Here is a 25,341-nt window from a genome sequence, read left to right on the forward strand (position 1 = left end):
ACAGCTGTTTTTTTTGTTTAGTGATAGTTGTTTACGATTTGTTTGTCCTGAACAGTTAAACTGCCTGCTGTTCTTCAGAAAAATCCTTTAAGTCCCACAAATTCTGTGGTTTTTCAGCATTTTTGTGTATTTGAACCCTTTCCAGCAATGACTGTATGATTTTGAGATCCATCTTTTCACACTGAGGACAACTGAGGGACTCATATGCAACTATTACAGAGGTTTCAAACGTTCACTGTTGCTCCAGAAGGAAAAACGATGCATTGATGCCAGGGGTGAAAACGTTTGGAATTTGAATATCAGGGTAAATTTAACTTATTTTGTCTTCTTGAAAAAAACATGTAAGTATCTTCTGTAGTTTCTGAAGAGCATTACTAAGTGAAAAAAATATGATATTTAGGCAAAAGAAGAAAAATGTACACCATTCTGTTCAAAAGTTTGCACCCCTGACTCTTATTGCATCGTTTTTCCGTCTGAAGCATCAGTGAGTGTTTGAACCTTCTGTAATAGTTGCATGTGAGTCCCTCAGTTGTCCCCAGTTTGAAAAAAATGGATCTCAAAATCATACAATCATTGTTGGAAAGGGCTCAAATACACAAAAAAAACTGAAAAGCCAAAGAATATGTCGGACCTGAAGGATGTTTTTCTAAAGAACAGTGGGCAGTTTAACTGTTCAGAACAAACAAGGGACTCATGAACAACTATCATTAAGCCGAAAAAACAGCTGTGGATCATTCAGGTAACAACACAATTATATAAGAATCAAGTGTATGTAAACTTTTAAATGAGGTCATTTTTATAAATTCAACTGTTATTTTCTCTTGTGCACTATATGTAAACACCTTTTATGTGTAATATCTTATTCAGGTCAGTACTAAATAAAAAATAGCATGCATTTTGCATGATCTCTCTTATTTTGGTAAAATAATAACAAACACATAACTACACACAAATTAAAATATTTTTGATGAAAAATCTTTCTAACCCTGCAATACAACACAATTACCACAATAAAAGTTAAATAAAGTTATTTTTGATTACTTTGCACACAAAAAGTATTCTCGTAGCTTCATAACATTCAGGTTGAACCACTGATGTCACATAGTCTTCAGTGTCACATGATCCTTCAGAAATTACACCAATATGCTGATTTGTTGCTCAAAAAAAACATTAATATTACTCTCATGTTAAGAGTACTGCTATACTCTTACTATTATACTATTATAAGTTAAAAACAATTGTGTTGCATAATATTTTGTGGAAATTTTGTGAAATACACATTTTCAGGATTCTATGATGAATAAAAAGTTAAAAAGAACAGCTTTTATTTACAATAGAAATCTTTTGAAACATTATAAATGGCTTTACTGTCACTTTTGGTCATTTTAATGTATTCTTGCTGAATAAAATTAATTTCTTAAAAAAAAATCTTACTGACCCCAAACTTTCGAACAGTGGTGTTTGCTTACATATTGTTATATGTCTCCCTTTCCAGGTCATATCCAGGATGTCCAGTAAGTCCATGGACACACAGGTGCGTCTTCTCCTCAGCTGTCAATCATTCTGCACTTATCCACTAACAGTGCTGTGTTGACTATAATAGCTTGGGGCTCATTTCCCTAACAATGATCTACCTCCCGCCTCATTTGCCTAATGAGGGAAGCTAAGAACACTACAGCTCTGAAACAGCAGGGAGAGAGAACGAAAAATTGATGATGATGGTGATGATCATCTTCCCCATTCCCTGTCCTTCCATGCCTGAAGCAGTAATCAGGGAGGGAGCGGTGCTAGAGGAAGGGGAACAGTGCATTTAGGGGCGAGGGAGGGGTAAAAGGAGGAGCGGGCGGTTATTGAAGTGCCGGATGACTGACTGCTTTGGGAAACTGCCGCTCTTTCAATTACAGTGTGAGGGAGCCTCAATTATTCAACAGGGAAAATGACCAAATTAGTCTACGAAAAGTGTAATTAATCAGATATATATAGAAGAACAGAGGGAGAGTGAAATTAACAGAGAGATAGAGAGCGATGGGGAATACCCCTCGCTTTTATTCCATCTCTTTGCTGTGTTTTGCCTCTTGACTTTTTCTCCACCTTTCAGTGGACTGACATTTAAAGCGTTCTATAAATGGAGATTGTTATTTCCAGCCAACGTTGTTGCAGAGTTTCACTGTGTAATTGGCAATGGGCGTGAGCACCGTGAGGTGTAAAACACGGCAAAACCCATTACGCTGACTATTATTAAACGGAAACAGTCGAGCCTTTAGGGTTCGTTCTGACATGATCACTCTCACTCGTACAACTAGGGGTCAAAGATCATTATGTTATCAAAGCTGCCAGGCCAGTTGTTTTAAATGCCTTAAAGGTCAAGTCTTCTTGAGGTCATTGCTAGCAAGGTCAAAGTTCAAGTGGTAAGATCGCTACCATTACATGAGTTTTATCTACCTTTGTTGTGTTTCTGCTGTTTCATAGCTGTTGTCTAATTGGTCCTTGAGGGAAAGTGTGTAGGTTGTTTTTAAGGGTGTTTTCATTTGTGTGTGTTTGTGTGCCCCAGTGGTACCCGCATTGAAGTCCATACTGAAAACATACCTTTGCATTTTCTGACTAAGTGTGCTGCAATTCAGCTTACTAAGTTCAAGGTTTCCTGGGGGTCTTAAAAAAGTATTAAAAAGTCTTAAATCGCTTTTCTGTGAATTAAGGCCTTGAAAAGGTCTTAAATCAGAGCAGCAAGTCTTAAATTCATATGATCATGGCATTCATTTTCGTGAGGGATTGTTTCCTCATGTGTTTCATTTTAAAGTAAAGCTAAAGCGTAATTTCTGTGCTACATAGCTTAGGTCGCTCAATATGCATTAAACATTATGTGCTGCTTCATCTGTCAGTCACCTGAAGAAGAACTTGTCGTTTTGATTTTTTTGTAGTAATAAAAATCGTTTAGTTTAATTAGAGAAGAGATAATACAATTAAAAGTGAACGCGGCTGCTCAGTGCAGTGTGCTGAACGACAGTCGCATCACAGATCAGATTTCATTTTTTACGTAAAGTGAGTCGAGCTGACTGACAACAAGAGGGAGGTGAGAAAGACAAGACTATAACTACTGAAACTACAAGAGTTTCAAAACAAAATGCAAAAGTGCCTGTTTTAAAAATATTTTGGATTTTGAAAAACCTGTTGACTTCTGCCATTTATCTAAGGTGATAGTGGAAGTTTCATATTTATTTGGTTCCACAGTGTTTGTTGCCAGGTCTGTGGCTTTCCTGCGGAATTGGGCTAACGCTGTTGCCACGGGTTGAAGCAACCCCAATAACGTCATATTTAGCCCCTGGAATGAGAATTTTCCCAGGGGAACTCCACCAAAAAACATGTATTTTATTCCCCAGAACGCAGAGGACCCCTCCGAAAACGCGATAGGGCTAGTTTTGATTTGCAATTGACCCTTCACAAAAATCCGCCCTAATTAGTTACTGTTGCTATGTCCAACAAACAACGTCGATGTGTGTCAATACACACAATTTTTCAAGTTTAAGTCCACCGAAGTTAATCTACTCTCCTGTACAATTTGTTTGTCAGACAGAATGGCAGATTCATCATTATAAATGGTCAGATCGCCTGTCAATCAAGCTGTTTGCGATCGGTCAGTTGAGCAGATTTTGTTGTGTAAATCTGCCAACCCTGCAGGTTCGCTGCATTGAAAACACATGAGGGCACACAGGATTTATATACAGGATTTTGTACAGAAAATGATATAAATTATATTATTTTAGTATCTCACACAAAGTATTTTAACTTAAGTGCTGCAGTCATGTTCGTTTTCGTTTGTAATTGTTTATGCAATGCATACAGCTCCGGACATGGACAGACTTGCTGGTACGCAAAGCAAGTACTTTAGAGGAACTTCTTAAATTTATTGCTATTACTGTGGCAGCCAACAACAGTACAGCTTACATCTGCGCACATTTTTATATTCAGTTATATTGAAAAAGTTTTTAGTTCATTTTTACCACATTTTACCATGGATTTCTATGGAGACCGGAACATGAAAGCACCCAATGAAGTTAGAAGTCAACATGGTGGCACTCTTGGTTACTCAGGAAAAAAGTGGATAGTGCATATTAATGTAGTATTTTAAAGCACAGCTGTTCCATAAGCGCCACCTGCTGGCAGAGTGTGAATTTGCATTTTCATTCAGTCCATCTGCTGTTTTTGTTCTGTGCCGAGATTTTATGTAGCATAATTTCACAAAGCAAAGGTCACGCCATTCTGTTTTTGATTTTGAAACAATACAATCTAATTTACATCAAAAACTGCTTATGTGTCATGTTTGTTTGGATGGTGATTAAAACGCAGTGATTCTGCAACAGTTTCATGCATTTTGATTCATATAAAAGCATGGTCAGGAGAAAAAAAGTGATAAACCGCGAAACCGCCAGAATCCTAGAAAATCTGTTATAAAGATTTTTGGTCAAACCACCCAGCACCAATTGACTTGTTTGTTCATTCATTCATTCATTCATTCATTTATTAATTTGTTTTCTCAGTACTTTTTTATGCATTAAATAATTGATTCATATGCATCATCTTAAAATGTGAACTTTCACTATGGCTTTTTTTAATTTGTGTTAGCCAGTAGTCAAATTAAAATTGAGTTGTATATAGTATTTAATACCGATATTGATAATATGTCAGATTAATAAATGTACATTTTTGTAATGATTGCAAATTATTATTAAAATATTTATAATATTTCTAATAATATTTAAAAGCCAAAATAAATGAAACAACACTCTCTTCCATACAAACTCTTACCAGATTTTTTTCCGTATATGCCATTTTCTCAACTTATGCTATGTTGATGTTCTGTTATAATCCTGTAATGCTTTAAAAAAAAAAAAAAGTAATCAGAACAATGCATTGTGAATCAAAACAATTTGCTGTCAGCCCAAATAATCACACTCTTTGTCTTTCTCTGTGAAAAACATTTTGCATTATTTACCATTGTTTATTAAATGTGTTTCGTCTAAATAAGCTTGCTTTGTCTTTCGAGAGCGAGCATTTAGGTACTTATTTACTGGTTCAATGCATAAGGAGAAGATGGCAAGGTAAATGTTGGACCAACATAAAATTACCCAAATGCCACATATAAGCCCCTAAATGAATGTTTAGAACGAAGTTTTCTAAAGAGCAAGCAAGCACTGTCACATAAACTAGATGTTCTTGTTCTGTCACATTTACTAGATCTACTTTTGTTTCGTTGTTAATAATGAAAAGTCAATCTTTTTCTAGTTGAGTCATCCAAGGTTAGTCATCCAACTTTCATCTGGCCTCACACGACCTCAGCGCTATCTCTTCTGTCCAATCACAGATGGAGGGGAGGGGAAATGGAGACGTGATCCAGTGCTATCCACCAATAACTGAGCATCAAGACGAGGGAGATGATGATGATGAAGATGATCAGATACAGTATCTCAGCGGTGGAACCAAACAGAAAATGCATATGCAGAAAAATGACCACCAAACAAACAAAAAGCTCCACATTCAGCATACCACTGTCACAAAGCCTGACCTCGCAAATCTCAGCCCAAGGTGTGCGCACGCCCACACATGCATGAATTTAAAAAACATTCAAAGATACAGTATTTTAATAGACATTGGCTCAGTGGTGCATGACGGACCTTGTGAAAACAGTAAAGTGGATTTCTGTTTGTGTGTGTCCAGGGTCGTCGACGGCACAGAGGACAGTGATGGTACAGAAAATTCACACACATTTGTATTTTCCTCTGGTCATCAGCACACCAGTGGTGCAACTAATACCACTGCCACCACAGCAGGTGTGTGAGTGAATGTGTGCATATGTGTGTGTTGGCAGAAGATGAATGAGTCGATGAATATTGGCATCTTTTGTCTTTATGCAAATATCCAGGGCTGACGCACCATGAAGGATAACAGCATTTCCAGTATTTAATAATGATGTTTTAAATGACATCAATCTATGCTCCATGCACCATAATGGCAAAGCAAAAACAGAATTGCCACAACTCCATAAATTTACTAAAAATAAAAACCCTGAAACTATTAAGTATATAAGTACATAAGTATTCATACCCTTAATCAGTACTTAGTCGAAGCACCTTTACAGCCTCAAGTCTTTTTGGGTATGATGCAACAAGATTTGCACATCAACATTTGGCAATTATCTGCCATACTTTGCCTCACCTCTTCACCTTTCAAGCTCTATCAGCTTGGATGAACGCTGGCAGACATTTTCAGGTTTCTCCAGAAATGTTTGATTGGGTTCAAGCCCATTCTCTGGCTGGGCCACTCATGGACATTCACAGAGTTGTCTACAAGCCACTCTTGCTGTGTGCTTAGGATCATTGTCCCGTGCCCAGTTTGAGGTTCAGAATGCTCTGGACTGGGTTTTCATTAAGGCTATCTCAGGATTTTGGTGCATTGAGCTTTTCTTCTACTCTGACAAGTCTCTCAGTCCCTGCTACTGAAAAACAGCCCCACAGCATGAGGCAGCTTCAAGTACACTTTACTTTTGGGATGCTGCTCTGAAGGTGATGAGCAGTGCCTGGTTTCCTTTAAACATGATGCTTGGAACTGAGGTTCATCAGACCAGAGATTCATGTTTCTCACAGTCTGAGGTTCGTTTAGGTGCTTTTTTTTTTGCAAATTTATGCAAGTGTGTTTTCATGTGTCTTCACTGAGGACAGGATTGAGTCTGGCCACACCACCATAAAGCCCAGATTGATGTTGTAACGTGAGGACGCTGAGGCGGTGTAGAATCCAATTGCAGAAGTTTATTATAAACAACAGCAAACATACACGATGAAACAGGCAGGGGGTCAATAACCAGAAAAGCAGTCCAAAACGTAAACGTGATCCAAACAACAGAGAGTTTATACAGGCAGTGGGTCAGTTACCAAGCAGACAGTCCATGACAGCAACCGTAACAATAGGGGAATCCAGGGAGCGATAGTCAAAGGACAGAAAAGGGGTCAAACCTTGAAAACAGTCCAAACAGGCAAACAATCCAACAGGGGTAATCCGTAAATCAAGAGTCCATAAACAAAGCAAGGTCGCAACAGGTAATCCAACAGAGTAATATTATAAACGCTTGGTAAGGCAGGTGAAACTGGCAATACTTCGCAAAGAAGTGAGCACATGGTGAGTCCTTAAATAGTGACAAACAGGAAGTGACAGTAGAAGCAGCAGAGGGAGCATGCAAGCAGAACTGGGGTGAGGGCTCCCTCTGCTGGCTTGGCGTTACAGAATCCCCCCCCCTAGGAGCGACTCCTGGCGCTCAAACAACAGTCCAGGTGGGTGGGGGAACAGAGGCAAAACAGGGGGTGGGATGGAGGGCCAGGTCCATGTAGAGCAGGTGGGCCTGGATCGTGGAGCAGAGACATACAGTGAAGCACAGGAGGACCTGGATCATGGAGCAGGGACAGACAGTGAAGCACTGGAGGACCTGGATCGTGGAGCAGGGACAGACAGTGAAGCACTGGAGGACCTGGACCGTAGAGCTGTGGCAGACAGTGGAACCTCAGAGGACCTGGGCCGTGGAGCTGTGGCAGACCGTGAGACACTGGAGGGCCTGGGCCATGGCGCAATGTGCAGACAGTGGAACCTGGGCAGGAGGACCTGGGCCGTGGAGCTGTGACAGACAGTGGAACCTTGGAGGACCAGGGCCATGGAGCAATGGTAGACAGTGGAACAATGGGAGGGACCCTTGGCCGTGGAGCAATGGCAGAGTAGGGGACCATGGTGGGGCAGGCAGAACAGGTAGAGTAGGGAGCCATGGCGAGGCAGGCAGAGCAGGCAGAACAAGAAGCCATGGCGAGGCAGGCAGAGCAGGCAGAACAAGGAGCCATTGCAGGGCAGGTAGAGCACACAGGAGTAGAGTTATCCATAGTGGGCCTAATGACATGCATAGCAGAGTGGCGTGCACCCAAACAATCTCCTTGACCGTGGCATGACAAGCAGAGAGTTCATCTTGGGACGCCGCCCCCATAGGAGGATCCACAGCATGCGCTGACACCTCCGGGGGCATGGGCGCAGATGCTTGGGCAGGTGAGGCAGGGAAGTCATAAATGGCCTTCATGGCCGTGACAGAGAGTCTGTGGGGAAACGCCGCCCCTTTAGGAGGTTCTGCAGCCGGAGCTGCCACTTCAGGGGGCATTGGCGCAGACTTATTGACAGAGGAGGCCTCTGGCGTAGACTCGTGGACAGGCGAGGCCTCTGGCGCAGACTCGTGGACAGGCGAGGCCTCTGGCGTAGACTTGTGGACAGGCGAGGCCTCTGGCGCAGACTCGTGGACAGGCGAGGCCTCTGGCGCAGACTCGTGGACAGGCGAGGCCTCTGGAGAACAGTGTGCAGCCCACACACTGAAAATGGCAACGGCCATTACAGGCAGCACAGTAGATAGTGGAATGTCTGTTGACCTTGAGGGTGTGGATGTTATGGACTTGTGGCGTGGGAATGTGGGTTCTGCGTGGCTTGGGTGCGTGGGCTCTGCGTGGCTTGGGAGCGTGGGCTCTGCGTGGCTTGGGAGCGTGGGCTCTGCGTGGCTTGGGAGCGTGGGCTCTGCGTGGCTTGGGAGCGTGGGCTCTGCGTGGCTTGGGAGCGTGGGCTCTGCGTGGCTTGGGACAACAGTTTCTTGCCTTGACTCGGAGAGGCCTGCCGTGGCCAGACTTGACTCGGGGAGGCCTGCCGTGGCCAGACTTGACTCGGGGAGGCCTGCCGTGACTTGACCTGAGTCGGGAAGAACGGCGGTGACTTGACCTGGCCTGTGCAGTCCAGCTGTGACTTGACTTGGCTTCTGAAGGTTAACTGTGACGTGACTTGGCTCAGAGACAATAGCAGCAACTTGACTTGGCTTGTGAAGATTTGCTGTAACGTGGATTGACTCAGGAACAACATGGCTTGGCTCAGGAACGACATGGCTTGGCTCAGGAACGACATGGCTTGGCTCAGGAACGACATGGCTTGGCTCAGGCAGACATGACATGGCTTGGTTCGTGGGGCACAGCTGTGACTTGGCTTGACTCGTGGGACACAGCTGGGACGTGGCTTGACTCGTGGGACACAGCTGTGACGTGGCTTGACTCGTGGGGGCACAGCTGTGACGTGGCTTGACAGCTGTGACGTGGCTTGACTCGTGGGGCACAGCTGTGACTCGGCTTGACTCGTGGGGCACAGCTGTGACTCGGCTTGACTCGTGGGGCACAGCTGTGACTCGGCTTGACTCGTGGGGCACAGCTGTGACTCGGCTTGACTCGTGGGGCACAGCTGTGACTCGGCTTGACTCGTGGGGCACAGCTGTGACTCGGCTTGACTCGTGGGGCACAGCTGTGACTCGGCTTGACTCGTGGGGAACCACAGCTGTGACTTGGCTTGACTCGTGGGGGGAACCACAGCTGTGACTTGGCTCGACTCGTGGGGAACCACAGCTGTGACTTGGCTCGACTCGTGGGGAACCACAGCTGTGACTTGGCTCGACTCGTGGGGAACCACAGCTGTGACTTGGCATGACTCGTGGAGAACAGCTGTAACTTGGCTTGATTCATAGGGAACAACTATGTCCTTGCTTGACTCATGGAGAACAACAGCTGTGACTTGGCATGGCTCATAGAGAATAGCTGTATCTTGGCTTGACTCATGGGGAATAACAGCTGTATCTTGGCTTGGTTCGTGGAATACAGCTGTGACTTGGCTTGGTTCATGGGGAACAGCAGCGTTGGCTTGACTTGACTCTGTTGCTTGACTTGACTCTGTTGCTTGACTTGACTCTGTTGCTTGACTTGACTCTGTTGCTTGACCGGGCTCTGAAGCTTGACCGGGCTCTGAAGCTTGACCGGGCTCTGAAGCTTGACCGGGCTCTGAAGCTTGGCCGGACTCTGAAGCTTGGCCGGGCTCTGTAGCTTGGCCGGACTCTGTAGCTTGGCCGGACGCTGTAGCTTGGCCGGACGCTGTAGCTTGGCCGGACGCTGTAGCTTGGCCGGACGCTGTAGCTTGGCCGGACGCTGTAGCTGGACTTGACCCTGGAACTGGACTTGACTTGGAAGCCTGACTGGACTTGGAAACTTGACTTGACCCTGGAACTCGACTTGACTTGGAAGCCTGACTGGACTTGGAAACTTGACTTGACCCTGGAACTCGACTGGACTCGGAAGCTTTTGACCCTGGAGCAGCAACTGTAGCTTGACTTGGTTCTGCAGCTTGACTTGGTTCTGCAGCTTGACTTGGTTCTGCAGCTTGACTTGGTTCTGCAGCTTGACTTGGTACGGGAACAGTAGCTGTCGTGACATGAGCTGCCCATACAGCCATTAGGGGTGAGTCCAGCACGTGGGCCATCATGAGGCGTGGCTTGGAGACAGCGATTATCTTGTGGTGTGGCTCTGGGATGGCAGCCATCTTGTGAACAGGTTTGGGGATAGCAGCCATCTTGTGGACTGGCTCAGGGATGGCGGCCATCTTGTGTGCAGACTTGGGCGTGGCGGCAGCATCTTGCGTGCAGACTCTGGCGTGGCGGCAGCCATCTTGCGTGCAGACTCTGGCGTGGCGGCAGCCATCTTGCGTGCAGACTCTGGCGTGGCGGCAGCCATCTTGCGTGCAGACTCTGGCGTGGCAGGCATGGCGTGAGCAGGCCCTGGAGCGGCAGGCATGGCGTGAGCAGACTGTGGCTTGGCAGACGTGACGTGACGTTAGCAGACCTTGACTTGGTGGATGTTACTGGAACTGGCTTTGACTTGGTAGGCATGACGTGAACAGGTTTGGGCTTGGTGGACGTGACTTGAGCTGGCTGTGGTGTGGTGGTTACTGCGGGATTGCGGGGTCCCTCGTCCGCAATCCCAACAGTGTATGGTGATCCGCTTAGGAGTAGGGCATGATCGATATATTCCTCCAGTGACCAACAAATTTTCCCCCCTGGCAGACTTGAACTAAGGGGCTCGTTCAATCCAAAACGGAAAAAGTCCTTCAAAGCCACATCATTAAAATCAACCAGGTGACATAGTCCACAAAATTCCTCAACATATTCCTCTATGGCCCGGTCGCCTTGACGAAGGCAGATGAGATGAGATACGGCTGAGTTCATGATTCTGGTTGTGTATGTCGTAACTTCCGCTGGATTCAGGGGAGGCGAAGTATTCTGTAACGTGAGGACGCTGAGGCGGTGTAGAATCCAATTGCAGAAGTTTATTATAAACAACAGCAAACATACACGATGAAACAGGCAGGGGGTCAATAACCAGAAAAGCAGTCCAAAACGTAAACGTGATCCAAACAACAGAGAGTTTATACAGGCAGTGGGTCAGTTACCAAGCAGACAGTCCATGACAGCAACCGTAACAATAGGGGAATCCAGGGAGCGATAGTCAAAGGACAGAAAAGGGGTCAAACCTTGAAAACAGTCCAAACAGGCAAACAATCCAACAGGGGTAATCCGTAAATCAAGAGTCCATAAACAAAGCAAGGTCGCAACAGGTAATCCAACAGAGTAATATTATAAACGCTTGGTAAGGCAGGTGAAACTGGCAATACTTCGCAAAGAAGTGAGCACATGGTGAGTCCTTAAATAGTGACAAACAGGAAGTGACAGTAGAAGCAGCAGAGGGAGCATGCAAGCAGAACTGGGGTGAGGGCTCCCTCTGCTGGCTTGGCGTTACAGATGTAGTGTTGCAGTAATATTTGTCCTTCTGTAAGTTTCTCCCATCTGCATATAAGTTCCTGGAGCTCAACTAGAATGACCATCAGGTTCTTGGTCACCACTCTAGCACAGATCCTTCTCCATCAATTGCTCGGTTTAGCTAGGAAGCCAGCTCTAGAAAAAGCCCTGGTTGTTTCAAACTTCTTCCATTAAGGGTAATGGGGACTACATGCTTCTGTGAACCCATCAATGCAGCAGAAATTTTTGTGAACTCTTCCTTAGATGTGTGGCTTAATGCAATCCGGTCTCTGAGCTCTACAGGCAGTTTTTTTTTTTTTTTACCTCAGGGCTTGATTTTTGCTCTGATATTTATTTTCAGCTGTTAGACATTTTATTAAGATGTGTGCCTTTCCAAATCATACTCACTCAACTGAATTTGCCACAGGTTAACTCCACTCAAAGTGTAGTAACATCTACAAGCAATATGAATGCTCCTGAGCTAAATTTTACCTGTCCCAAATATTCCCTACTTATGCAATAGAATAATTTAAGTTTTTTATTTTTAATAAATTTGCAAAGATGTTAAAAACCTATTCTTGCTTTGCCATTATGGTGTATGGAGTGTAGATTCATGTGGGAAAAAGCAATTAAAGCAGTCTAAAATAAGGTAGAAATCTAACAATGTGAAAAAATGAAGGGGTATGAATACTTTCGCAAGGCACTGTAGATGAGTTTCTTTCTTCGTCAGAGCAGATTTGGAGAAACGTGTCATTACATCACTTGCTCAGTAATGGATCCTGAACGGGTGCCGTCAGAATGAGAGTCCAAACAGCTGATAAATACATTGCAGTAATCCACACGACTCCAGTCTATCAATTAATGTCTTGTAAAGTGGAAAGCTGCATGTTTGTAAGAAACAAATACATTGAGGTGTTTTGCTTCCTCCAGTGAAAAAGTCCATCCCTGTTGTCTTGTCACATCAAAATCCACCGACATATTAGTTTAGGACTGTTTTGCTCATAAATGGTACTTGATCTGTGCATATTTCTCTCCTGATTCAGACAAGATGACCTTTTCACTGGAGAAAGCAATATTATGGATAGAAGATTCATATTTTATCTGGAAGCTAAAAATGATGTTAAAAATGATGAATTTGTTTATTACAAACACATATTTTCATTTCAGAAGATGTTAATTGAGGTACTGGAATCATGTGGATTACTTGTGGATTACTGTGATGTTTTTATCAGCTGTTTGGACTCATTTTGACGGCACCCATTCGATGGTGAGCAAGTGGTGTAATGCTACATTTCTAAATTCTACATTTACATCTTGGATGGCTTGAGCAAGGTGAGTAAATGTTTTAGCTAATTTTCAATTTTGCGTGAACTATTTTTTTAAAGGAATAGTTAAATATTATCATTTTGAATCCCTATTTATTTTCATATGAAAAAGGCTGCTTAGACATTCTGCAAAATATCTGCTTTTTTGTTTCTTGGAAGAGAGAAAATCATACTGGTCTTGAAAGACATGAGTAAAAGGTGACCGAAGTTTCATTTTTGTGGTGAACTCTTCCTTGAAGTCTTTGTAATGAGTTTTCACTAGATGTTCTGTCAGTGTGAGGCAGTTGGACATAATTGTTTTTTTTCTCTGTGCAGAATTAGCAGCTAAATCAGAAGACACCAGAGGACAGCTACGCCACCTTAACCAAGAGGTAAGGGATTTTCTATTTAATCTCTGGCAGTCTTATGTCATTTTTTGCTCTGTAATTCAGCGGTAGGTCTGCGCTTACGGTTTATTTGGAAAGTCTTCCCGTGGACTGTGGGTTTTATGGGTGATAACTCTGCGCTAAATGTGAGTACTGACAGATCGAAACCAGCGCAGCTCAGGTGAGCTCCTGGTGCCAGGTACGCACAAGCCATATGGCGGGCTGCTGCGAGAGAGGAGAAGGGGATGTTATTCAAACACTAGAGGACATAAAACTCATTAGAAGAGGAAAGTGGGACTGGCCCCATGATGATGGAAGAGAACATTCCAACATTCCAGATTTCCACAAAGCCCTTGAACCCACCGCATGTGGTTTCCCACGTACTGCACATGTAGATAATTCTGTGTAAATTATTATAAATTCATTGGCGATTTGTAAAAATGTTTATTTGGGGAAAATTACTGCTGGGCAGCAGGGTTGTTGCTTGAATATATATAGTTTTTTTTGTTTGTTTGTTTTAGAGGTGCCATATATGCTGTACTGTATTTTTTAGATAAATTTTGATATATACACTACCAGTCAAAAGATTTTGAACAGTAAAATTTTTTTGTGTTTTTTAAAGAAGTCTCTTCTGCTCACCAAGCCTGCATTTATTTGATCCAAAGTACAGTAAAACCAGTAAGGTTTTAAATTATTTTTACTATTTAAATTACGTTTTCTATTTGAATATATTTTAAAATGTAATTTATTCCTGTGATTTCAAAGCTGAATTTTAAACATCATTACTTCAGTCACCTGATTCTTCAGAAATCATTCCAATATTCTAATTTGAAGCTCAAAAACTTTTTAGTATTATTTTGTTGAAAACAGCTGAGTAGAATTTTTTTCTCAGGGTTTTTTGATGAACAGAATGTTCAGAAGAACAGCATTTATCTGAAATAGAAATATTCTGTAACATTATAAAAGTCTCTATCATCACTTTTGATCAGTTTAAAGCAACCTTGCTAAATAAAAATATTAATTTCAATCATTTTATTTTCCTAAAAAATTATACAATTATTTAGTCCAAGCTTTTGAATGTTATAGTGTATGATGTTACAAAAGCTTTTTATTTCAGATAAATGCTGATCTTTGGATCTTTCTATTAATCAGAGAATCCTGAACAAAAGTACTCAACTGTTTTTAATATTAATATTATTAATAACAAATGTTTATATAAATGTAATAATAGTGGAAGAATAATAATTTCTTGAACAGCAAATCAGCATATTAGAATGATTTCTGAAGGATCGTGACATTGAAGACTGGAGTAATGATGCTGAAAATGTAGCTTTGATCACAGGAATAAATTACATTTTAAAATATATTCAAATAGAAAGCAGTTATTTTAAATAGTAAAAATATTTCACAGTATTACTGCTTTTGCTGTATTTTGGATTGAATAAATGCAGGCTTGGTGAGCAGAAGAGACTTCTTTAAAAAACTTAAAAAATCTCACTGTTCAAAAACTTTTGACTGGTAGTGTGTGTGTGTATGTATATATATATATATATATATTAGATTGTATTATATATTATTTACATTATATTAAAAAATATTAAATTAATATATAACTGTTTTTATAAATACATTTTAAAGCATTCAGAATGGAACTTTGTGAACATTTTTGAGCAATTATACAAATTAATCATTAAATCAGTTTTGTGAACTGGTAATAAGACTTGGCTTAACATACTGAAACCTGAGAAAGATTTACCTTATTTAAAAAAAAACATTGTTTTATGCATATTTTGGACTATGGGGGGGCGCCATTATTACGTGACATGGTTGCACTTGCTGAGCTACTGCCGTTACCTGTTGCTATTTTTTCCACAACACAACTCGGAAAACAAAATACTGAAACGATGACCACAGCTATTGAAAGAGCTTACAACAGGTGGTGATGGATATAAGCATAGGCTTAAACCAAATGTGGTACCATCAATTTTTCCTCACAAGGAGTCTAAACAGCCCCAGATGTCGAGTGAAATCTGTGCTGAGAAACTCCTTCAGTGGCTGTGGTGTCATGACAAGCATTGGCATGTTTACATCCTGCCAGGATGGCATCTAGCCTTTCTTGTCTCTGCCGTTTGTAAGCTCTTTCAGTAGCTTTGGTCTACTAAAAGCCTCAAAGGCATAAGGGCTAAAGTGGAGTGAATAAAGACGTGGGTCTTTAGGAAGTTTTATTCTTCAAGAGGCATCTTCCCATTCTTTGCTCCTCTTCTTATCGCTAGGAAAGCAGCGAAGACTTATATCACTTCTGTTGTTGCCCTTCGACTGAAAATTACAGCCAAAAGCTGTAAAATGTTGTGTTGTGTTACGGTAACAGGTATAGCAACAGGTAGCACTAGTGGCTCACCCAGTGCAACCATGTCATCAAAATAATGATTTTTAAAAAAAGCATAAATCTTTCATGGGTTTTCTACTGCTTATTTCAATAAGATACATTATTTTGCATCTTCTTTCGCTGGAATGGTTTAAAATCGAGTGTATAAACATACAAGTTATCAACTTGCGTGCTGAACCGTAAGGCCTAAATTAAAATTAACTGGACATTAATGTTTAATAAAAATCCATCAGGACTTGGAAGTCTTACTGTCAGTGTGGCTATTTTTCCATGTTTTTCCCCAGTGCAATATATTCTCAAAATCCTAAATTAACTATTTAATTACTACTGCAGGTCTTACCACATAATTTAGTCCATATGGGACACTAACAGAGAACTGTAGTTCAGCTGAGTATTGGTGTGGGTATATAAATTCATGTGACAACCCACAGTCTTGATTGTCAGCCCACGGCTTTGACACGAGCCTTTTGACAGGTAATGTCGTGAAAGAGACGCCCTGCTGCTGAGCCACTTCCTCATTTTTTCCTCTCTGTCTCTGTCTCTGTCCCTTGTATCTCACTATATATTTTTGACAGCTGGCCTCGCAGCAGGATTTTGTTGTAATCCATGCTTGATTCGGTCCACCAAGAGGATGAGTGCTCTCTTCCTGTTGTCCCTTCCTGTTAGAAGCTGTTGTCTTGTACCTCCCCGCCTCTGATGGCATTTATGGATCATTACCCAATTACCCTCATTATTTGGTATTATCACTTGTTGGCACGATTCTGAGGGTGACTGCCAAATCGGTGTCCATCTGAATCTGGATCATCTGTGCCGTGTTCTGGACCGTCACGAACATTATTACTCTGAGCTTATTAGGGAATGTGTATAGAGGACAGACAGTGCAAAAAGATACACAGGAAGAGTAATTATGGGAATCCAAATTGAATTTAGTGAGATGTGGTTACAGCTTCATAACTGTACGTGTTAGTGCACTTCTAGAAAAATCTATTGGAGAAGTCAGTTTACTTGAAATATGTAATTTTATGCTGTTGTTTGTCACATTTCTCAACTTTTTAATATGAATTTGGATGTTTTTTTGTTGTATTTAATGTTAATTCATCTGTTTACTTTTCAGCAAGACTCAAAAAAAAAAAAAAAAAAAAAAAAGCTGGGAAAAAAAACTCATGTAGACCCTTTGTGAAATAATCAGGATCTACACCAGGGACTGTAAGTAATGATCTTTCTTAAGAGAGAACCCAAAAATAACTAAATATCAATAAATCAACAACGAACAATGATGTCCCATAGGACCTAAATAAATAATGCCTCAGTTTCACCTGAAAGCTGCTGGCTCTAGCAGACAATGACAGATGGGTGGATGCAGAGGGACAAACCATGGCCTCAGAAGATCATACTGTTCTGTTACTGTAGGAAACATATACTGGAATCAGTGTTAATTTCGTCAACGAAGACGACGACGAAAAATATTTGTTAACGAACATTTTTTTCTGTGACAAAGCTAGAACTAATATCTGATGATTAAAACTATGATTAAATTTATGATTATCCTATTATGCCTTTTCAAGTATGACCTTTCATGCAGTGTGTCATGTAGCTGTATGTGAACATAAACTATCTGCAAAGTTGTGAAGCCGACAGTGCACGATACATAAAGTTATTATCTATCAAAAAAAAAGTGTCAGTTCACAGTAGCCTGAACGAGTCGTCAGAAATTCAAATCTTTTTCTGTTACGGCCATACGTCATGAAGTAACACATTTGCATAATGTCCGCCCACGTTCTACGTCGCGAACAACTTGCCCGCCCACAAACAGTAACATTTCCATGTGGTTTACGTCATGTCAAGAAGACACTGTATCCTAAGTACAATGCGGGATTCACCAAAGGCTTGCTCTTAAAAGATGAATCAGTGACCAGTTTATTTGGACCGGCTTGCTCCTCTGAACCTCTGCCTGTAAGTGTGATTAATAATTGATGGTTGTATTTTCTAGCGATCGTTCAAAAAATGTAGTTGTGTGTTATGTGGTAAAATTACCAACAAATGAATGTCTGCGGCACATTTCAAGTACTAAATAATAAATAAATAATTATTATAGAATTTATTTATTTAGTTCATAAAACATTTCTTGAAAAATCGATGTTAATGCGCCAAAGTAAGTGTCATAACATTTCATTGTGTAATGTTATATTGTAAAGAGAAATTAAATGAATTCAAGTTATATTTAAAAAATATATAAAAATAATGATTTAAAAAAAAGGATAGGCGTAGGCTATAGCCTATTCTGCGCTCAAGTGCGCGCATAAAGCAAGTAGCTGATTCATTGCTGTGGCATGCTCCATTTCACTGAGACTGCAGAAAGTACAACCTCTGTTTTACAAAAGCACAACCTTTTGGTGTTATTGTGAGTGTCCATAAATCAGAAAAAGTTCTTTCTGCAAGGAAAAAAAATTGCAAGGGATGGTGCGGGCGCAAGAAACATAGGCTACAACCACATCTCTGGTCATTTTTATATGTAACTATCTGTAATGTCAGTAATACGTGTCAGATTTTTTGTGCACTTAATTGGGTTGCAATTTGACAATAAATGTGGCACACCCAGTTTTTCTGAGGCACACCTAGAGTCTCTTTTCTGGCTACGCTACTGCTTTGTAGTGTAATGTTGTAAAGAAAAATTAATTCAAGTTGCATTTAAAAAATCTAAAAAATAATGATTTTTAAAAAAGGAAATTTGTGCAGCAGTACTGTTGAGCATACTTCCATTAATGAAACTCTGTTTCATTAATCATATGCTGCAACACATTAATCATATCATGCACTCTACCCTAAATATGACAGAATAGAAATAACAGCTTACCCATGTTAAATACTGTTGCTTTTGTATGTTAGAGTTATTAACTGACTAATGAATCTGCTAAATGTACTTGTGATGGATTCCTAATGACAAAACACAAACATCTCTGCTTCCTAATGCCTGTAAAGGTCAAAAGTGACACCTGTTTATGTATTACAGGTGAACTCTCTCGGACGGGAAGTGGCTGAGCTGGGACGAGTCATGCGGAGTCTTGCCTTTCTCATCGAATCCATGATGGCCTCTCCTCAAACACCAGGTGTCTGTACATCCACTTTTACCTCGGGACATCCATCACCTCCCGTCCCCTTCCAGAGCCAGGGTTCTTCCTGGACCAGCCCTCCTTTTCCCTCACCGATGCACCCTGGAATACGTCCGGGAGGACTTGTATCCCATCCGCTCAGACCACAAGAACTGCAGCTGGTCTGCCCCACCATGTCTCCTGGTTCCTTTACAATCCCACTTTCCTCATCCCCCCACACAAACAGATTCAGAGAGCCATTACTGACCCTTTCTCCGCACAGCGTGGTCGCTCGGACCCGCTCGCAGAGCCTGGAGACGCCTCTCCTGCAACATCACCAACACATCTCACACGCCCCTGGAACTTTACCCAGAGCTGGACAGCCTTCACTGGGACAAGGGGAGGATCTCAGGTCCCTGGGTTTGTAGCACTCAACCTTTAAAACAGACAAGTTCCACTGGAATCTGCGTGTTAACCTGGACTCAGGACTGGACTGATCAGATAAGTGGTACACGCGCTGCCAAAGCCATAGAGCAATGGTTCCTTCGAAGATATACGAATCTTACATCTCAGTTTTTAAGATAATCTCTCTAACGGCATGTCTTTCAATGCTAGAAACTAAAGGGATATCTCTAATCAGTTGGAGTTCCAACACAGTTTAGACAGTTTAACCTACCAAAACTAAAACAAACTCTTTCAAATTCAACCCACATTTCATATCCATTCATTATATGTCTAAATACTGTTTATATTAAGCCAAACTTCAGTTGGCAGTTGCATAAACAACCACTATATTAAAAGCATAGTTCACCCAAAAATGAAATGTCAGTCATTAATTACTCACCCTCCATGTTGTTCCAAAACCATAAGACCTTTGTTCATCTTCAGAACACAAATTAAGCTTTTTAATGAAATCTGAGAGTTTTCTGACCCTACCATGTTCAAGCAGGGCTCTGAACTAGGGTTGTCAAAAGGTACTGGGTTCGCTACTTTCGGTACTGAAATTTTAAAAACATCCATTTCCTGCTCACATGTTGAGCCGATTTTGAAACATCGCTGATTGGCCATAGTGTTCACGCGCTCAACAGACATGACTGTGATTGGCTACAATGATAAGCACTTCACGCTCCTCACTGAGCGCTCACACATAAGCACGACAGGAGCTTTTGAAAGCCGCGTCTTTTAATTATTATTATTATTATTATATTGTTGTAATAATAGGGCCCTGTGATTTTTGCGAAGCGGAAAACGTAGACGGAATCGCGGAATCCAGTAATAAAAACAGAATTTACAGTTTGACATGGAATGCCACGGAATTTGTCAAAGTTTGGCTGAATTAATCAAAAGTAGGTCATTACACTTAAATTAAATCGCAATATGGACTAATATTTGTAATTATTAAACCGCAAAACGACTATTTACGTATGAATTATGTGCGTCTCTGTGTTAATGAATGGCGCAGGCGCTTGTTCAGCAGAATTAAAACCTTATTTTTAAGATATAATCATATATTTCTTGTGTTTTAGTTTAGTTTAGTGTTTTAATTGTAATAGTAAATCCCCTTTGTTTACCAAAAAATAAAATTTGTTAAATTTTAATTAATTAAAAGATAAATGAAATTAATTCTTTATCTGTTCATTTTATAACCAGAAAAATGCAAATACACAACAGAATTTCTGAGAAAAATAAACATTTCATAAGGCTATTGTAAGAATAAGTGTAACTTGTTTTTATGCATTCAAATAATTAGACATGCCAGAACACAGAATTTGGTAACAATAGAACATAAGGTGGGCAAAAATAAAACATTTCATAGGGCCCTAAACATGAATTTTGGTTAAACTTTTTTCTTAAAGTTTCATGATTTTAATTAATTAGACATGTTTTTTAAATAAAGATTTCATAGGGCCCTATAATAACACCTGTGTAATAACGCCTAATGCGTTACTAAATTATCAACCGGTATTTTTTCAACTGAAACCGGTTTTGGAACCATAATAATACAGAAGGATTGCAAAAACAGAAATGTTATAATACTGATTCTGCTTCGAGTGAACCGATTTAATTATTTAGTTATTTATTTATTTTTTAAGAAACCCAGGCTTTCTGACATTGCTACGCCTTGTTCACAAGCAGAGGAATAGACATGTGTGTGTGGTACTGTTGTTTTCTTTGTGCACAAAAACATATTCTTGTAGTTTCATAAAAGTACAGTTGAACCACTGATGTCACATGGACTATTTTAACAATGTCCTTACTACCTTTCTAGGCCTTAAATGTGGTAGTTGCGTTGCTGTTTATGCAGGGTAAGAAAGCTTTTGGATTTCATCAAAAATATCTTAATTTGTGTTACGAAAATGAGCAAAGATCTTATGGTTTTGGAACCACATGAGGCTGAATAATTAATGACAGAATTTTCATTTTTAGGTGAACTGTCACTTTAAGACTGTGTCTCAACTGACTAGCAGTTAATCAGTAGAAGGGTAATCAGTCTTGCTTTTTGGATTCAAATTAGACCAGTTTACCTTTTTATGCAACTGACTTCAAAAAAGATCCATCAAAGTTTTACTAAACTTTTAATTCATCCTAACCATTGATGCCTCACAAAAGTTTTGTGCAATAAAAAGTTACACTTTATCAACAGCATCTGGAACATGCTACCAGTTATCAGCCCCCCCAGGTTCTAAACTGCAATTATATTAATGCAAATCCAATGGCTTTCTATGAAATAAACACTAAAATGCACACCATTTTTTCTGGAATCTTGTCCAGAAGTTTCCATAATGTCACTATCCTCATAGCACCGGTTATAAGGAGGAAACTTCAGTTACATACGAGAATTATGTTGGTAACATAATCAGATGTTAACTGACCTAAAGCTATAGTTATTGAAAAATAAGCTCATTTTCGTCTTTGAAAATGAGCCTGTTTTCAACTTGGAACATTCCTTCACATACTGAACTTCCAAGAATTTTCTGGAAAAATCATGACTGAAAAGATGGGAGTAAATTTCACAGGTTGAGTAAAAAGAGTGAGCCAACTGATTTAATTAAAAAAAAATCAGCTCTTTAATCAGATGCTTCAAAGTGTGAATTTTTCTAATCAAGCTTTGCAGTGCTTGATAACTGACTTTGTCCTATAATTTAGTCAGATTAGCCCTTTATGGTGTAAAAATGCACTGTTTTAAATAGGTATGTTTAACTATTTATCTAGTTGATGAGTCTGAACAACTAGTCGGTATTAAGTAAGCATTGCATAATTAATAATAGTCATGTCATTTCCACTGAATACTAATCAGACTAGTTAGGCATATAAGATGCTTAAAAAACTGTCAGCAGTAAGCTGACAGATATTCAGTAAATAAGCTAAATAACTAACCTTTAATTGCACAAAACTACTATAGTCCTCACATAAAAGAAAGATGGATTATGCATAATAACGGGAACATTGCTCACAGCGGGCGATCTGAAGTTTGACAGTAATTGTCTTGGAATTTATTGTTGAAGGTTGTGAATTTGTTACAAAAGCAGTGCTTTGATGACTATAGCGACAAGGTTTTAAAGGGGATGAATTTAGAAACTTCTTAGAGAGATTTTATGGCTGTATGCAGGACAGGTAACTTATTAGACTTTTTGCATGCTAATTTACAGCATGATGACAGCATGCTAAAAGCCTCTGAGAAAGCTGCATCCCCTTTCAAACGCCAACACTAATGCTAAGCACAGAAACTGGTAACACTTTACAATAAGGTTTGGCAAAAGTAGTTCATGCATTTGGTATTATAAACTAATTCTGACAGCATATTTATTAATGTTCATTTATATATTAAATTATTTTTTTGAGATTTTGTGACAGTGTTGTTGATGCCAATTTAAAACTATTAAAAAATGCTTTTGATAATTGAAATAAAGCTGTAATTGAATAAATATAAATATTAGATATAAATATTAGATGAAAATGTTAACAATTAGAAAAAACTGAAATGAAATGAAGTTGAAGTATTAAAATGACTAGAACTAAATAACAACATTACTAAAACTTGAAAATTAAAGTAAAAAATAATTAAAAGCTAAATTCTAAATTTAAAAAAGAACCTATTAAAAATGTCAAATTTCTAAACCTTTTGCAAACCATTGCAAATGACTAAAACCTAATCTAAAATGAAAATGAAAATATAAAAATAAAAGCTAATTCATATAAACTTTATTTAATCGCAGAATTAAAACAATAAAATAAAATAAAAATGACAGAAGCACATAATAACATTACTAAAGCTTAAAATTCTAAAAAGACCCTAATACAAACAAACAAACAAACAAAAAAATATATTATGAAAACATTATAAAAACATTATGAAAACTTAAACAAAAATTAATATGTAAAACTAAAAAAACGTTAAATAAAAGCAATTAAAATTCTAAATAAATAAAAAAGATCCAAATGCAAATGACAAAAAGTCAGTAACAAATTAAAATGAAAATAAAAAAATTCTTAATATTTGGAAAACGAAAACAATAAAAATTAAAAAAAAATGTTCATAAGAACATTACTAAAACTTAAACAAAAATTTAGATGAAAAGCTAAAATAAAATAAAAGTCTAAATTCTTAATATAAAAAAACAATAAAATTGACAAAAGCACATAGTCAAATTACTAATTAACTACTAATTAACTTGAAAGTTAATATGAAAAATGAAAGAAAAAAAAAACAATAATAAATAAAAATATGAAATAGAACCTAATACAAATTACAAAAAGCCTATAACAACATTAAAATGAAATGATTCTTAATATTAAAAAAACCCAAAACAAAAAAATGAAAAAAGCCTTTATATATATAAAGGTAAAATTCTAAATATGAAACAGAACCTAATACAAATCACAAAAAACCCAAACAAAATGACTAAAACCTAAACTAAAATGAAAATATAATATAAGGCCAATTTAAAAAATTTTAGAAACACTATAATAGTATCTGAATCATACTAAAATAACACTTACACTGTCACATCACATTGGTTAGTCATTTGCTGCTCATATGACCAGAAACTGAAATGACTTCAGTTGGCTTCAGATCACTTGCAGTGTGAACGTCCCATAAACTCCTTCATTATCAACTTCATTAAGACCAGATTGATTGTTTGCTTTACATTTAAGCTAATATAAAGCACAACTGCTTGCTGTAAAGCATCACTCGAAAGTTTTCCAAGATATCCCTTTGGTTTCTTTCTTTTTGTTGTTTTTAATTGCATGACTTGTGAAGAGGGTGGAGAGTATACCCTTGCAGTAGGTTGTAGAGATGCCATGTAGGGTTGTGCAGTAGACACCATAGCAGCATGAAGGTCATCTTGACACACACTGTCTCTCTTTTCTCCTCTGCTTGGCCCTCAGGGCAGGAGGGAGGAACAGCAGGGACGAGTCTTACACAATGTGCGGACGCTGTATGCGAGTGCATGTACTTGAATATGCGTGCGAGCGCGTTTGGGGGGGGGAACGGGGTTATAATACTGTAGCCGAGTACTAAAGGGGTATTTGCGACAAGGAATGGGATCTGGGGCATGAGGGATGGGGGTGGGGTGCTCAAACGGTGGAGTTTATTATTAGTAGAAGTTGAATTGACGTGGGGAAGGGGGGTTTCTGTTTGCTTGCTCTTTAGGACTGGTCTTGGGGGATTGGTTGCCGGTGGCAAAGTGGCCCCTGCTGTCAGTCGTCTCTCCCTGGCGCAGATGTGGTCTGTCTGCTTCGCCTGTCTCCCTCTCGTCCTGTCTTTCTGTTCACTTTCTTAATCTGGGAACATATTGCAAACCTCCTACTCCTGTTTTCACTGTAGACTTTACTTAGTCATTTATTTTAAAGGGATGCTTCATCTAGATATGAATATCTTGTCATCATTTACTCACCCTCGTGTCCTTCCAAAAAAATAGTTTAAGCTGCTATTTTTCATACATGAAAAACTTCTAAAAGGCTTTTTCAAAGTTTAAGTGAGGAATAGACAGATATCACTTGAATGAAATGAAAATCTTCTCTTCACTGAAGCGGTTGAATCTCATTTGTGTTTGCTGATTTTGTCAAGACAGGCTGAGCCAGGTTTGATGCAGGATTATTTCAATTTTATCATTAATTTTAGCTTAGTTTTGAAGCAGCATTTTTGTAGTCTGTTGCCATTTTAGTTTCAGTATAATTTATAATTTATAATTATATTCAGTATAATTTTGTTCTCAAAAGTTTCTACTCTGTCATTTTTCATTTTAGATATTTTTGTTTTGGAGTCATAAAATTTATTTTTTATTTTTGTTTATTGTTGATAAATATTTATTTGTTTATTTATTTAGTATTTATTCATTAATTCCCATTTGTTTTAGTTTAGTCTTTTTATTTTATTCAATATAATTTCATTTTTAGCTATTTATAATTATAATTATCATTTTCAGTTTTGGATTAGTTTTAGTTTTTCTAGTTTCATGTCTGTCTGTCTGTTGTTGTTTTAGTTATTTAATTTTTGGAGTCA

General features: G+C 39.3%; 1 protein-coding gene across 2 annotated transcripts in view; it reads left to right on the forward strand.

Moving 5' to 3' along the window:
- Window positions 1-24,377, forward strand: part of kcnh8 (potassium voltage-gated channel, subfamily H (eag-related), member 8) — an 87,454-nt gene extending 63,077 nt beyond the window's left edge. For both annotated transcript variants that reach the window (XM_051136406.1, XM_051136405.1), the window contains exons 12-16: window positions 1,496-1,534; window positions 5,360-5,580; window positions 5,713-5,825; window positions 13,309-13,364; window positions 18,755-24,377. In XM_051136406.1, coding sequence (XP_050992363.1) covers window positions 1,496-1,534; window positions 5,360-5,580; window positions 5,713-5,825; window positions 13,309-13,364; window positions 18,755-19,261 — 936 coding nt within the window. In that variant the 3' untranslated portion in view covers window positions 19,262-24,377. The remainder of the gene's footprint in view (window positions 1-1,495; window positions 1,535-5,359; window positions 5,581-5,712; window positions 5,826-13,308; window positions 13,365-18,754) is intronic.
- Window positions 24,378-25,341: the final 964 nt, after the last annotated feature.

Source organism: Labeo rohita, chromosome 19 (genome assembly GCF_022985175.1).
Source record: "Labeo rohita strain BAU-BD-2019 chromosome 19, IGBB_LRoh.1.0, whole genome shotgun sequence".
Classification (NCBI taxonomy): domain Eukaryota; kingdom Metazoa; phylum Chordata; class Actinopteri; order Cypriniformes; family Cyprinidae; genus Labeo; species Labeo rohita.